The sequence below is a fragment of the Cygnus atratus genome, chromosome 2 (assembly GCF_013377495.2).
Source record: "Cygnus atratus isolate AKBS03 ecotype Queensland, Australia chromosome 2, CAtr_DNAZoo_HiC_assembly, whole genome shotgun sequence".
Classification (NCBI taxonomy): Eukaryota; Metazoa; Chordata; class Aves; order Anseriformes; family Anatidae; genus Cygnus; species Cygnus atratus.
Genome location: NC_066363.1, coordinates 80,358,866 through 80,374,925, shown reverse-complemented (window position 1 = coordinate 80,374,925; position 16,060 = coordinate 80,358,866). Strand labels below are relative to the sequence as shown.

The 16,060-nt window shown below is 40.5% G+C and overlaps 1 protein-coding gene across 13 annotated transcripts; it reads right to left on the bottom strand.

The window, feature by feature from the left end:
- Window positions 1-94: 94 nt before the first annotated feature.
- On the bottom strand, window positions 95-14,767 carry LOC118250960 (serpin B4-like). 13 transcript variants are annotated; one of them, XM_035552637.2, is made up of 13 exons: window positions 12,081-13,497; window positions 10,841-10,976; window positions 10,386-10,466; window positions 9,770-9,851; window positions 8,544-9,230; window positions 8,259-8,316; window positions 7,115-7,299; window positions 6,519-6,581; window positions 5,812-5,940; window positions 5,048-5,165; window positions 4,547-4,689; window positions 3,583-3,750; window positions 1,355-3,419 (listed from the first exon to the last, which is right to left on the bottom strand). In XM_035552637.2, exons 7-13 carry the CDS (start codon window positions 7,280-7,282, stop codon window positions 3,015-3,017), a joined length of 1,194 nt encoding a protein of 397 aa, XP_035408530.1. In that variant the 5' UTR covers window positions 7,283-7,299; window positions 8,259-8,316; window positions 8,544-9,230; window positions 9,770-9,851; window positions 10,386-10,466; window positions 10,841-10,976; window positions 12,081-13,497; the 3' UTR covers window positions 1,355-3,014. The 13 variants fall into 13 exon arrangements, with proteins under 13 accessions (XP_035408527.1, XP_035408530.1, XP_035408533.1 ...); XM_035552640.2 differs by having other exon boundaries at window positions 8,259-8,675; window positions 9,023-9,230; XM_035552636.2 differs by lacking the exon at window positions 12,081-13,497 and adding an exon at window positions 13,530-14,765 and having other exon boundaries at window positions 8,259-9,230.
- Between the last annotated feature and the right edge of the window lie 1,293 nt (window positions 14,768-16,060).

Here is a 16,060-nt window from a genome sequence, read left to right as displayed (position 1 = left end):
CCTTCTCCAGAGAGTAGTCTGCCACTACGCAGGCTTGGATTTGTTTTGCATTTTTTTCTACACTGAATGTTAGTGCAAAACTGGTTGCAGAAGCAGCCTGTGAGTAGCCAAAAATTTTGATCAGAATGGGCTATCCATGTGTAGTCATCAATGGACAAGCGCTTTTTTGTAACTTTATTAACTTTATTTATTAACTACAGGGGAAGTCAGAGGTGCCTCCTGAAATGGAAAAGCTATGAGTGTAAGCAAGACAAACAGGTTAAACTCCGTTCCAGATCTGTTTTTGTCCCAGGAAAGAGGTCAGCAAGGACTCTGATGCCCTTTCCTCTGTCAGGCAGTCCATCGTGGAGCTGCTCCTAAACCAGTTCATGGGGTTTGCCTTTCTTTCCCAATGTTGGCTTAATCAAGGAGATATTAAGCAGTAGAAAAAGCATCTCTTTGTAACATTTCTCCATTCAGATTTTCACATTTCATTTCCTGTGGTTGCTCAGCAGATACTGTGATGGGCTTGAGAGTAATGTTTGCTTACGCTTTGGACTTGTTCATGCCATAGCTTGGTCATCTATGTCACACTTAGCAGAGGCTATTCTGGCATCTCTCAGTGGCCTTTAATGAACCAAGATGTGGCCAGAACAGCCCCATTTACAGGATTTCAGATGCTTTTTACTCTGTCATGGTATTTGTTGTGCCGGAGATGATCAGCTCTCTGTTGCACACACACAGTCTGAGGCAGCTGGTATTGGTGCTAGCACTTTGAAGTCAACCAGCCCCTTGTATTAAACCTCTCAGACAGTCAGTGTGTCTGGCCTGGGGTAAAATTAATGTGTAAGCTGCCCTTCAGAGCTCATAGTAGCTGGTATGTCAATGTGTATTGTGTTTGCACAGCAACCTGAGGCAAGAGGAGGCCAAGCACATCTACCAGTCCATTATGCCCCTTCATAGCTGGCTGGCTCTAGAAACAGCTCAGTTTGATGTAATAAAGCTAAGAGTAAAACAGTTTCACATTGTTTCAATGCCTTGTTATTCTTCTTCTTAAATTAAGAAGGCAACTAGAAAAAAAAAGACTATGTGAAGAGAAGATATAATTTTTCTTTATATTGTATTTTGTTCCTGGTTTTGAGATTATCTAGATATACCTGGAGCAGGTTTAAAAAATTCAAAGATCATAAGTGTTTACTTCTGCTGTAGTAAAGTGAGTGGCAATCATTGTTTCAGTCATACTTCTCTTTTGTGCACGGACAGAATTCCTTTTCCTGTTGTGAGACTCATGTTCTTCAAAATAATATTTTACAGCACTTGCCCTCATCATATATACCATAAATTTTGTTTTCTTTGAAGTTTTATCTGAAATAAAACAGATCTGGTTATACAAACTAGTATATATAGGCTAGCACTTTTTCACCTTTCTTTTTTTTTAGCATAAGTAATACATGTTTGAGTCAAACCAGATATATATTAAATACCTATGGTAGTTGCTGAAAAACACACATGGCTATTTTTCACATACTCTCTTCATCAGAAGAATCCACAGCTTGTATTTGGCATTCTCATCTTTTACCAGCTAATTAATATGAAAATTCTGCCTCTGCCAGTAACTTTACTGTATCAGACGGTATTTCATATTGAAATTGCAAGACACCTCATGAGCCTGATTTATTTAGCAATTTTTTAAATGCATGGTTCTGTAATTTACAGTTTTTCATGCATATCTCAGCATTTGGGAAAGCTTTTCAATCTGCAGTTCTGAAATAACATTAGTATGTTCCCAGTAGTTACCTTCTTCCCAAAAAAAGAGTAAGAGGAAAAGCAGGGTGAGTCATCAAAGGGTTGAAAAATTTTTCCTTAAAAAAAAAAAAAAAAGGTATTTTTTATGGGTCTGTGGATTCTGGATATTATGTGACACCGAATTGGATGGGCTGCTTTTTTCTCCACAATCCCTCAGCTATGCCTTCCCACCACCACAACATCTGAGAGGCGGTTTAAGGGACTACGTCATCAGCAGGCTTACTTTAGCAAAAATTTTCCCTTTGATTTAGGTCCCAGTGAATTGCTCATCACCCAGTAATAATGACAGCATAAGGGAAGGAGCAGAAACACATGGAAGAAAGGAGACAGTGGGAGCATCATCATCCCCTTAACTGCCTTAGACTGGCTCATCCATGTCCTAAAACTGCACTCTTAATTCCTTCATAAAATCAAATGCAAGAGAGAAATAGGAGGTGAGGCTCAGGTTTTACCTTTCCTAATGTCGAGTTGTCCTGTGCCCATACTCAGAACAATGAATATTTAAAAATGGGAGGTAGACTACAGTGTTACTTAGACACTTTAGAAATTATTGCCATTATTTTTACTTGCTTTAACAGAATATTTGGCTGTCCACTTAGTTCTGCAGACTACTACATTTCATAATTACTTTGCAGTGGTTTTATTATTAAAAATAGAACAAATACAGGCTATCCACCTAAATACCATCAACATATAAGTTTTATTTTTATTTTATTCTGATGAGGGATAAAACAGAACACGAAACTTGTGCTACTTCGCTACTCCCATACAAAATGGCATTTTTCTGGAGATCTACGCAAAGCTCATGTAGGTAAATCCAAAAGAGATTGAGTACCTAATTACATACAAATATCCTTCTAATGCAGATCCCTATCCTCTTGTCTGCTTCATGCTTGAGAATCTATCACCTGTCTTTAGGGCACTAAAATCATGGCTTTATTGTAGGAGTACTACATTAGGAAAGGGGAAAGCTCAACAATAGAAAAGATATGTCTATTGCTTTTTAAGGTAGAGGCTATTTTAGCTTGTCCTTCAGATTTATTAAGTCCCTCCTAAAAGTAAATCATACCAGGAGCTGATACTAAGAATTTAACAGTTAAAACTTTTTAGGTTTTGATCTCCAGTTTTTCCCTCACGAAATCTGTGAGAATGTGCTCTCTTTTGTCCTCTGTAATTGCCAATGGGAATGTCAGTGGGGAGAAAGATCTAATTTCCAAAATAACTTTCACTTAAGGGGAGGAATATCTGCCAAAGAAGAGAATGGTGTTGGTTGGGTTGTGTCTGATGAAGAAAAGAAATGGGTGGTCAGCTTTGAACTCATAAGAAATTGAGCGACTCAAAGGCATTGCAACAACCTGTGTGGCAGCAACCGCTTCAGTGCCGTCTTCATTCACTTCCACAGATGACTTATGAATGGCCTTGGACATAACCAGACCATCTTTCCTAGAGATTCCTGATAAATCCGCTTTTCCCCAGTCAAAAACGTTCATCACTCCCATCTCCTGGAGTGTTTTGTTGAGAACATAACTTTCGTCCATCTTGAACTGGGGCAGGTATACCTTCACTGTCAGCTGTTGCATCTTATCCAAGCTGGTCCATTCTGCTATTTTTTCATATGTGAGGGTGTTTTCAAGCTGTAGGGGGTTATTGATAATAATAACACTGTAATGAATGAAAGGAAAAGATAAAAAGGTTCTGTTTTCCCCAGTGGTTTTCTGACCATACTGGAGCAATGTTAAAGTATTGCTCTGTATTCATCCCTTTATGTATGTAACTAGAAAGTAACGAAAGTATTACCTGTTCTAGGCCAGTAAAGTCTTCATACACAACTTCAGGAAGAAGAATAAGCATGCTCAGTTCATTATTAAAGTAAGGGAGCTCTATCACTTTAATTTTTGGTTCCTCTATGATGGCCAGCTTAAAATAACCTTCCCGAAACATCATCTGCACTGTCTTTCTCTCATTCTGGAACACAAGAAACAGATGAAACAGAAAATACAGAAATGTTCACCCTGGTTGTGACTGGTTTCAGTACTGAAATTAGAGTTCAGTACAGAAAACATTGTTTACTCTGACCAGAGCTTAGTGTACTTGTAGAATTGATGTGTTCCTGTCTCTTAACTGTAGCTCCAAAGAAGTTATCCAATTTAAACAGTGTAAAAACTACTTTTCCATTTGTACTTGTGACAGTTTACTTTACTTACAACTCTCTCTTTACTTTCTTCTTCTTTTCTGGCATGTCAAATGAGAAACAAATCCATGAACATTATTGAAAATGTCCCTTGGATTAAAATAATTAATTGTATCAAACATGAACTGAAATTCTTCACGAATAATTGAAATTCTTCATGAACTCTGAGATAATTTGACTCTAGACACTTCTTTTTTCCTGAAAACAAACATTTTTCTGTTTGCAAATAGTAAAAGAAGAATAGATTCCTCGAATTCAGTTCCAAAAGCAAGCTATTTTGAAATAGCTTTTAGTTGTGAAATCTCCAACAAAGCCAGAGCACGTACTCAGTGACTTTGGCACAGCTGGGATCTCATCTATGCAAGAACCACTTCTGATGTGAAATGATATAAAAATTGACATTCTTGATTATCAAACCGGAGAGAAGGTGTAGGACTCTAAGTGTTTTAGCTGAAGAATAAGGTTTTGTCTTGAGATAACAAAGAGGAGGAAAGCTTCCACCTGTTGTTATAGAAGACAGGCGTCTGACTTCCATCCCCCCAGCTGCTTCATTTCCTGCCCATACTGTACCTTGTTCAGTCTGAAATATGTTTCCTTGGTATCTTCTTTCTTAAATTCTACTGCCCACTTTCCTTTAAAATATATGGCATTGACCAGCACAAGTACAGTGGAGGGATCAATAGACCCAGCAGCAAATAGGTCTTTGATTTTACCTTTAAAAATAATGAATTAGGAAGAATTTTTACTTTTGTTTTTTGTTTGTTTGTTTCAGGCAATCAGTTGCATTTAACTATTAATAATTACTCCCATAAAACTGATAAGTAGTATAGTGGCTTCAAATAAATAACAAAAAGTTTATGTAGAGCTTCTGAAGCCAGGAACTCAAGACATTTTTGTGCTTCTTCCTATATTTATTTCCTATTAAGCAAAGAAACAAATAAATAAATTATGCAGTAAGCGTTTAATATATAAAAATATGGCTACCTTGGGGAAAAAAGAGGGAAACTGAAATTTAGATCCGATATTCCTAATGGTTTGTGTGCAACCAAACAACTTGCACATATTCTTTACCTTTTGTCTCATTTTCCACCCAGAAGTTGATTTTCTCTCTGGCTTCTTCCTTAGTATATTTAAAATCAACTGCTTCCAATTCTGCTCTATAGAACTTCTTTGTGGAATCCAAGTATTGCTGGAAAGCAGAAATAGTAGAATTTCATCACAACACGATAATTTTTATAAGATTGATAATTTCATGGCTTCAAGATAATTATGTGTTGTAGATCAACAAGAAATAAATGAGTAAAAAAGACATATATAAAAAACTCTTTGAATTAACTCAAGATACAGTTTTTAGAGAGACATTATTTATAATAAACCATGCTTGCAAATGTATTTTTTCTTTATTTTCAATCTGTACTGAGCAGCAGAAATGTCTCATCACATTAAAAAATACCTAAAACCAAAGCCTGGTACCTTTCCTTAAGCTTATATGTCATTGTTATGTTGCCTGTCTTCTCCCACCTACCAAATTAAAAAATTGTCTCATTTTGGAAAAATTAACCATGATGTATAACATCACAATGAGATATGCTTTACTCTGCATAGGTATATACATGGTAAAACTTATATCTTGTATTAATTATAAAACTTTTCCAGGCTGCTGGGCACCTTCTTCTGGCTTTGAAATTTCTCCCCGTGCCTAGAAAGCAAAGTTTTGGAAAACACCCTAGTTCTGGTTTCTTGAGGAAATTACCTGAATGCAGTTGCACTGCCTGGACTGTCAGTGTTCCCCAGTAAATTTCTGGGCTGCTAAAATGGACAGTACAGCCACTCACCTGGAAGAACGGGTAAGTGATTTCTCCAAAGAGCCTGTTGGCAGTGGTGAGAAAGCAGCCTGGGCTGGGTTCACCGACTGCAGCTAACAGTGCCTGGAACTGGGAATGGACTCCTCCAGCTTCTTCACACTTCAAACAGGAAAACTTAAGTTTCTTAGTCAGTTTGCACTTTCTAGTGCAGAGCTGCACCTGCAGGTGAGTTGTAGCCTCTCTGTGTATGAGAAGCCCGATATTGGCATTGGAATAAATGAATCAGGACACCACCTCTAACCCTGTACCTTATGTACGGAGTGACAAAACGATTCCTCTTCAGGCCCATGCTAGTCCACTTCCAAACCACACTGTATTGTACAGTGATCGCTCTGTGCACACTGAGCAAAAATCTGCTAGCTTAGAGCCTGAGAGGAGCAAGCTCCAATGTGCCTCTGGCATGCCCTGTAGACAAACCTTTGCAGCTGGAAATTTAAGCACTCAGCATGTTTTATGTTTTGGTTAGAAACCTGTAATGAGTAGGCTTAGCTGTTGAAAAGTGTGATTTCACAAGGCCTCTTATATAAATAATAAAAGAACATTAATAAGCAAGTCTGAAAATCCAGACAGAGAGGCTGCTCAACCCTGCTGTGCTTTCTGATTAAGAGATGGGTTCGATGGAAAACAGCTGACAAACCAGCACCTGTAGTTTCATCTCAGAGCTGCCACTGTCTTACCTTCTCAGAAGGATATCTGGTTCTTTGCGTTGCATCAGTCAAAACTTCACCAAAATGAAATACCTGCGAAGTAAATGTTGGGTGAATGCAACTGCGGGACAGTACCTCAAAGTTGAGAGAGAGTTGCAGACCTATCCCAGACACATTAAGTGGGGAAAGTCCAGTTCATCCCTTATGATGAGATCCTTGCAAATGAACAATAATATTTTTAGAGGGTGAAATCATGAAATTTCACAATCTTTCTTCTTGAGAAAGAAGAACTTGGGTCTTCTTGGGCAGAGAAGGTAGAAGGTCATACCAAAGGGAACCACCACTTCTGAGCCTTGGACAGCTGAGTGATACATTCAAAACACTTTTGAGATGTTCTATGATTCTATGTTGTTTTTGTTTTATCACTAATATATTCATTGACTGAGCAATTGCTATAACAGAGTTTAGTTGGAAAAAATAAAAATACTATTAGGAATAGCACAAGATTTATATATATATATATATTAAGGCACCGCGTGTGCTTGCATATTGTGTCTTTGGAAGCTTAGGAAATGTATCAGACTGTACTATCAGCCAAGAGTGCCACGAGAGCAAAGCAAACCCACCTTCTCTATCTGTTTGAGTGTGTTGCCCCTGGCACCGAGGAGAACCATTCCAAAGGCAGCTGAGAGACTCAGTGGTGAGAAAAAGATGTTTTCATTTTTTTTCATTTTGCTCAGCTCTTTGAAAAAGTCAAGACAGAATTTGGCATTGGCTGCACAAAGTGAGCCCATCGTGATGTTGTCAGTACCTGCAACAAGGGAAACAAAGATTTAGTTTTCTAGTCCTTATGCCTGTTAATGTTAGATACTATGGTAGAGCATAGAAGGGTTTTCTGGAGTAGCTTGGCTGAATTGCTCACAGAAGATTCCTGACTAGCCACGTCTGGGATTTCACAGTGAAATTGAGTTTGAAGCAATTAATCTGAAAATCAGCAACCTGAATGGCAGAAGAAACACATTTATAGAAACAGTATTCTAGGTTTAGCTGTTTCTTATCCCAGGCAATAGTTATAACTTTGTTAATCAGGCCTAACCTTGTCCTAACCACAGTGCCAGCTCACTTTATGGCCTGAGCTTACTTGCCTCAAGTCATGTAGGCATAGTACTTACTAATTACTCTCCTTAATGACACCTTATGCTCTGTATCTCTCTAAAAACTCTGTGCATATTAATTAACTGTGCCTCACATACCGTGTCTTTCCAAGGATGGTGGCTTAAAAAGCATTCTACAGAAAGTTGAACTACAGAAAAGCTGACTTAGCAATATTTTCAACAAAGGCACATTGTGCATTATTGGAAAATTCCAGTCATATACTTTATTTCATCTGCCGCTTTCACATTTTTCCTTGATATATACTTCAGTTATGATCAAACTTATTACTAGGAGGTACTCTTGAATGTTCCGCAAAACTCTTCACATTCTTAGACCCAGCATAGAGTAAGTCCCATTTTTATGAAAGTCTTTTCCCTATGTTTTCATACAGTAATGTGATATAGAGATATCCGATCACTGAGAAATTCAACTCAGCATTTTATAGATTCCAGCTATTCTAGGTCCCTTTGTTTTGATTGTTATTGCGTCTGAATAACTTTCTCCACCCATGCAGAAGATACCTTTCCCCTCTTCCACAGGAAAAATTAAATTATTAGTATATATATTCAAAATACAGCCCGGTATAGAAAGATTATACTTTCATAAATTACCAACCTGGGTCATGCAGAAAAAGTGAGAAGTGGTTTGGTTTTAATCTTCTTTAGAAACACACCTGGTACAAGTTAAGCACAGCTTTATCACACAACTCATAAATTTTAATACAATCCAAAGCACTGCATAGCATCTTGAAAATATTCTTACTTCTTCAAGGTGATACATACAGTATATTTATGCTAGGCAGATGTGTACATCGCTAATGTATATATTAATCTTTAGACACGTCCTCAACATATCATCTGTAATGTGAAGGTTAGAATTAAAGATCAGGGAGATAGTTACCTTCTCCTCAGGAGTGATGGTGTCAATTTGACTGTAAGGCTTGATGTCAGGGCTGCTAGAGCAATGGAATATAAAGCCATTGCCACTCCCAGTGGCAGCATAATTTTCATTCATGATGAATCACATTCCTGTCTGTTGCAAGCAGTTAGGATAATTAGGGGACCTTTAGTGGGATCTTGAACTTTTTCTTATCTCCAGGAATTCACAGAGAAGTCACAATTTTAAATGCATACTGTTACATAAATTAAAAATAAAATAAAATACCTATTTATTCAAAGAAAACTAATAGAAACAAAGGAATTTTCAGATGTTTTACCTGTAAAAATAAATTCTAAAGATGTTGATGCATGTTGCTATTAAAAATTATGCCACCAAATTTAAATACAGATGTTTTTGTAATAAAAATTAATTATTAAAGTTCCTGCAGGTGGCACAGTAGGAAGGGAAACAAAAATATAGAATATGAATTACTGAAGTACCTATTTGGCCAATTGTGGCATAAGGCAATGATTCCAGAAGAGAGGTAGGGCAATTCCCTTTGGCTGCTGCAGTTCCATGCTTCTGAAGACTCCTTTCTTGAAAATGCCTTCCAGGGAGTTTTACCTACCTGTTCTCTTTTTCAACCGGAAATTTTGTCCTTCATGGAGAAGAGGAATGTAGCCATTTGTTCCATAGTTTTTTGAATGCCTAACAAGTTGGAAAACAGTAGTTTGCTTTCATTTGCGTGACACCCTAGAAGAACGGGCATGGTGTGTGCACAGAACAACAATGCCACGTGGGCACATTACATATGCTGCAGCTGAGCACTTTGCAGTTGTTGCAGTGATGTGGCTCAGACCGTGTGTGTTCATATCACATGCAGACTAACCCAGGTACACCTGGGATGCTGTGCTTCCTGCAGAAACACCACAGCAGGAGCTCCCCATGTATCAACTGCCCTTCCTTAGTTTTTCCAGGTCTGTTCCACTGCTGGGGATTCCTGATATTTCTGCTGTAAATGGGGAAGGCTTTCACAGCATGAGAGGCAAAGCATAGAAAAGCTCTCTCTGTCTACACAGTCTTCTTTCAAACCTTTGCATGCTGCAGATGTGCTTACAAAAAAGCTGGAATAGTTTTGTCCAGAAATACAAATACACACAAAATATTGATGTGTCAGCTAAGTTTAACACAGGACTTCTCATTGCTCCTCATTTTCATCGGTGACTCTAAGGAATTCTGGTCCTTACCTTATGATGCTTCAGCAAGGCATAGGCAGCAAGGACAGAGCAACGTAATTATAAGAAGTAGTACATTTCTGGCGTTATTTTCCTGAAAAAAAATGTCTTCCTTCACATTTATGTTGATATGGCGTGTGGGTGGGTAAGTATTTGCATGTGTGTGTGCAAGCACAGGTGCTTACAACAGTGTTTTGTAAGAAGTGCTTAGTTATCACTACTAACATATACTTAGGTATCAACCCAATCAGATAGTAGGCTTCCCTGTTTAGGAAGCTCTGAGGGCAGTTTCATATCAGTCGTACAATTTTCATTAGTTTATTTCCTTTACAGTTTGAATTGCTCCATTTATTGAAGGATCATTTTAAGCGGACCACTTTCTGTCAGTACTTGAATTATAATTAATGAAAGAGATGAACTGGAATTAGTTCCCAGAAAGGAATATTTTTTGCTGTTTTTGTAGCCTCCTGATACTTCCCGTTTTTTCTAGGTAAGTAAAATGCAGCTTAGAGAGTGGGTTAGTGTAGTATATTCCTGTGCTTTTTCTAAAATACAGTAAATCAAGTGATAGAGGGGAAAGAAAAAAAAAAGGCAAAATAAAGCAGGTAGTAAACCCCATGGGACCAACCTGTTTGAAATGTCTTGCTGTTTTTCCATGAATGCTCCTCAAACCACAGCATACTTCTGCACAGGGCATTGGTTTAAGCTCCTTGAAAGATATAACAGACGCTCTAAGGCCTTCTTGTTCTCTGCACTCTAGTTTTTGCTGCTTCTTTTACTCTTTCCTAAATGATAATGACTGTCTCCATTGCCAGATTCAGCAAAGGCTGGTGGGCCCTCAGCAAAATCTTCTCTATAATGTGGCCTCTCTAAGGAGGTACCAAAGCTTGCCTTCACATGACCTCTGTCATGGAGGTGCCTGGGAGGTGCCCACTCTGTCCACAGGGTAAAGGGTCATGGCTTGGATAAACAGGGTCCCTATGCCTGTGCCAGACAACAACTTGCCCTGCAGTCAGCAGAGGACAGGTCATCAGCAGTCCCCCCACTTTCCCCTGCTTCCCACAGCTCTTGTCCCAGCTGTACCTTGTTCAGCCTGAAAGGCATTTTCCTGGTGTTTTTCTTCTCAACTTTTGAATCCCATTGCCTCTTGAAGTATATATCATTGACAAGGGCTAGCATCTTTGTATTAGAGCCAGGAGGGAACAGCACTTAAATTTTCCTTTTAAAATAACAAACAAAGGTGAATTAGGCTTTTTGTCTGACCATTCACTGATGATGGCACAGTCCTCCCATTGCCACCTCCCTTGGAAGAATTGTCTCTTCACTGCAAGAAGTGTTCTGCAGCTTTTGTGGAGTCAAATCTCCCAGGAACTAGGGGCCTTCTTATGCCCCAAGCTGCATTTATGGTAGCCACAAGCAAAATGAATCACTCCACAGCATTTCTGAATATTGCTTGATTCAGGAAGAGGGAGACATAAGCAAAATGGGTATCTCCAGAAGAGGGAGAGAATCAGACACCAGTTAGTGACTTCCCACTCACTCCTGATGCACCCTGCCCAGGTAGCCAAGCATGGGCCTGCTCCTTGCCACTTGTTTGCTTTTCCACCCAAGAGTTCATCTTCCCTCTGGAGGCTTCAGCAGCGTAAATGAAGTCCACAGCTTCCAGCTCTGCATGGTACAGGGCCCTGGTGAACTCCAGGTATTACTACAAACCAGAGAAGACAAGTTTTCTCCCAATCATAAAAACTTGTGCTGAGTAGTTGTCACTTACCTGAAGGAACCAAAAAGTCACTAGAGAAGTGGTTGATGTCCCATGCCTGTCAGTGTTCAAGAGGTATTTGGATAATGCCCTCATGAATATCTTTTTTAACTTTTGGTTAACCCTGTCCTGGTCAGGCAGGTGGACTTGATGATATTTGAAGGTCCCTTCCAACTGAACTATTCTAGTCTAGTCTAGTCTATGCTTCAGATATTATCTCACATTTCCAGTGTAGTTCTTGGTTCTTGGACTGGCTGTGCCTAGCACCTGATGAAGATGAAGCACCTGCGATGTAAATGCAGTGTAAATCTATGTAATCAGATAAAAGAACACACAGAGAAGGCATCAAGGCTGCACAGGAGCTTCACGGGTGCTGCAGCTCACACAAGTGTGTGTGGAAAGGAGAGCTTTGAGACCCACAGCTGCCACCTGCCTCTTTTGCTTCACTCTGTGTGAAGAATGTGGTTTAGAGATATCTACCATAGAAATAAGGCTCCAGCCCCTTTTTCATTTCTGCATGGAAGCCTCCACTAACAACTCCTGAAAGAAGGGCAAGGAACCTACCTTCTCCATCTCTTTTGCTGTGTTGCCTCCAGCACCCAGCTGGACTGTGCTCAGGGCAGCTGAGATGTTCAGTGGGGAGAAGAAGATATTCTCATTTCTTTTTACTTCGATCAGGTCTTTGAAAAAGTCCAGGCAGAACTTGGCATTGGCTGCACTGAGCATGCTCACCGTGGCATGGCCACGGCCTGCGACAGCACAGCCATGGAATTCATCTCACAACCTTTGCATGGTCCAAACCCACCATGCTGGAAATAGGGAGCCTCTCCCAGGCACCTCAAGCACCCACATGCTTCCAGAAGCAGGTTTCAGACCACACTTAGCACTTCAGAGCAAAGTGCAAACCACCCCCTGGCCCCAACATCCACCTCTGGACAAATCTCCCTTCTAGGGATAGTCCCCTGACCTACCCTGGTCTGCTCTATACCAACATACATGCCCTTAATTTATCTTCTAAAGGCTGAACACTCCGGTCATATGGCTGTGTAGGCAACACCTTCTTTTTCTTTGAGGACTACTGCATAGTTTAGTAGCATTACTCAGCCTTCAGACACTGTACTTCTTTGAAGTTGATTGTGTAAAACCTTTTTCCCTTTGATTATTGCATAAAACATGAAGAACGATGTATAAAAAGAAGCAACAGAGAAGCCAGCAAATTGCATTTTCAAGTCTCAGCCAAACAATAATGTGGAAAGGCCTTCCTCTGTCTCCCAAGGTTGAGGTGGCAATTTCATAAGCTGCCCGGCAATTCTAAGATTGCTGTCTTGCCATTTATCTCCTTTTGCCTTTTAAGGGAAAGAAATTACCAAATTCCTTTCTGCTGATGGATGAAGTTATTCACTCAAGCAGAGAATTTGGCTTCCTACAGCCTGGAATTTCTGCACGCACAAAACATGGAAGTTGTCCCTGTGAGAACAAGTCCGACAGCCTGCACCTGTGCATCACTATGACACGCTTTGCTCCTGTCCCAGGTCTCCTTCCAGTCCTGACCCTACCCCGAGGAGAGTGAGAGCTGAGAGAGCTACCTTCTCCTGGGAAGACCTGGCTCTGGCTGCTTCTTTGCTGATGGAGGGTGGTGTCCTGTCTCATACTAAGTGGAAAACACCACCACGTAGTCAGGCTCCCTGTGCAGGTTTTTCTGAGGAGCGAGAGTGCCTGGGAAAATAAAGGGCTGACAGGCAGGTACCAGGAGCCTGGCTTCTCCTGTACCACAACAGAGTGGAAGACATGATCCAGGATCTTCTGGTTTTCACCCTCTGAAACATGTAGGGAGAGAAGGAAAATGTTTTTCTCCTCTCAGGAAGGACACACCCTATAGATGTGGCTGCATCTCCTTAGTGTGCACTGCTGAATCGTCTCAAAGATGTGCCAAGTATCTGCAGGAAGCATACAATAACAGGAAGAGAGAAACCGATATATATATATATATATATGAAAATAAGAGTGACTCACAGCATTCAGAGGGGCACTTCTCCCTCTCACTGAAAGGTTTGTGTGCTTCTGGTACCGCTGTCTCCAGGAAGCACTGATCCTCCTGTGGCAGATGATGGAACTGTAAGTACAGCATGCTTTTCTTCTTTAACCCCAGCCTTCCCAGAGAGGTGCAACGTTCCCAATGGTGATCCAGCAGCTTCTCTGCCTGAAGACAGTGAGAGCACTGTGCTGAAGCAGCTCTTAAATTCAGACCAGTGCTCCAGGCCCCTCCAAATATGCACATGAGTTTTCCCCATGACGCCAAAGAGAGATGGACACTGCAATCAGAGCACTTGCAGCTGGGGTGCTCAGCTCTGAAAATATGCTGCTCTACTCCAGCTATGGATCTAGACTCCTACCCACTAGATTTTCACCACAGTTTTCAGCAGAAGTGTGTGGGGAGCTTGAGGCACATGTGGTTTTGCCTTGGGCTTGAAATGCATACGGGGCTCATCAGGCTCTTATTGATCTCCATGGTCATTGTCGCTGCACTTTTCACAGAGTCACAGAATCATCTAGGTTGGAAGAGACCTCCAAGATCACCTAGCCCAACCTCTGACCTAACACTAACAAGTCCTCCACCAAACCGTATCACTAAACTCTAAATCTAAACGGCTTGGATGGCTTGCACAAAACAACAAGCCAAAAAGGCATCAAGGAGGAGTTGCTCCTGGCTGGAGGCACAGGAGATACACCAAAGGCCCCTGGGTATGTCTTCCAGGATCCCTCCTAATCATTGGCATTCATGGCCCAGGAAATGAGCACCACACTACCAAAACACTTCCTCTTAGCTTTCAGTCCCAGAGGCTGTTCTGCTTCAGGAGCAGCAAAAGTGGTTTTTATAACATTCCCTCCACCAGGTGTCTGGAGGCTGATTGTGGTCTGAGTGCTGTGTTTGTTTTAGGCCAACAGGCATCTGTGCTCAGCAGTGCTCCAGGCGTAGTAGTGTATTTCTCACAGGGGACCAGCAGCTGACTTAATTGAGCAAAATGCAGCTAATTTCCAGTATAGATATCACATGATCATCACATTGATGTATTCAGAAAACAGGAGCTGGGGGATATGGTACTAAGAGGGGACTTTCCCCCGTCATGAAACTCTGGATTGAGGAAGCGTTTCCCCTCAGTGGTCAGCCTTCTGTCACTCACTAAGAGAATTTCTCCCTCTGTAGGATGAGGGCGGTAGCAATGGCAGCAGGAGACATTACAGACATAGAACAGTCTTTCTCCAAGCCAAACATTTTACAGTCTTGAAGGAGTGTGGCTGTTCATGCACATTTCAAACACTAGTGCTTTGGGGAAGAGCTTTCCTTGAAAAGTTTTTCAGCAATACTAAAAAACAAAACAAAACGAAACAAAAACACCACCCACAAAAAGCCCCACAACTTTCCATCTGATACTATTTTTAGAAGGCAGAATGAGGTAAATAAACCTGTAGGACAAATAAGTTCCTGGTGGTGCTGCTGCATTACCCTGCCCTGTGCTTTTAGTTCATGAATGACATACTGTGTTGTATGAAAAGCAAGGCACAAGACATGTGGCAAGAGATGGAGAAGCACTGACATACTTTTGTATCCTGTGTACCTAGGGCATGTGCTCAGCACAGCTACTTTACAAGGCATTGCTCAAGATAAGAAGACATTCATGAGAATATGCAAAAGAGGTCCTTCTGTAGGACCTTTCCCATCATGTTTAAAACAGATAGGACATGTTTGGAAAAGCTGGACTCTCTAAACTGTATCAGTCAAGTGAGAGAGTGATGTGAAACAATCTGGTAGCTGTGTAGATGACAGTGCTCTTACACAAAAGCCGTGACATGCTGTCTCAGAATTAAGAACACATCATTTCATGCTTGAGGATTTGGTTAGAGAAGCAGCACCACAGCATCCTCTGAAGAGTATAAAAGAAGCTCACAATAGAAGTATTGTGAGCATTATTAAGAATTAAGGCAAGATTCATGCTATCAGAAAGATATAGAGCAAAATAGTACTCTATTATTGTTAGGATATTGACCCATATGGATACCTTTTTTTTCTGTTATTTTTTCTGTATTACTAGATTACAACAATAGTCCTAGGAGCAGAGACTGGAAACCAGAATTCATATAGTAGATGTCCTAGTTGCTGAACTGTAAAGTTATCAGTCCTTGAATTTCCCACTTGTGTCATTAACTTTCATTCATTCAAGTTAGAGCAGAACTTCAAAAGCAGGGTGTGTATTTCTGTGTATTTTTTCCACTGAGTCTATGCTAAAACCTAGTGCCTGACAGTGCTTGGTGCATTCCTCTGGAAGATGCAGGCTTGAATTCCATCAAGGATATGGGATTCACTGAAGATAGGTCCTTCACCTCCAGAGCCACATGATTTCTCCACTGCAGAAGTTATGTACCACTTTCACTTAAAAACATGAAATCTGCTCTAATGGCATTTTCAGGGAGCCTTCTTTGAATAGGCATGCTTTGAATTCATTTACTAGATGTTCTCCAGAGACCTGTGCTTCAGTCCATTTTGT

Coding starts and splice junctions, on each gene's coding strand:
- LOC118250960 (XM_035552633.2), bottom strand. CDS start 13,794: ATGTGCATATTTGGAGGGGCCTGGAGCACTGGTCTGAATTTAAGAGCT. Junction 6,582..7,114: donor CACTCAAACAGATAGAGAAG/GTGGGTTTGCTT, acceptor TTTACTTCGCAG/GTATTTCATTTTGGTGAAGT. Junction 3,751..4,546: donor CATATTTCAGACTGAACAAG/GTACAGTATGGG, acceptor CTTGTGTTCCAG/AATGAGAGAAAGACAGTGCA.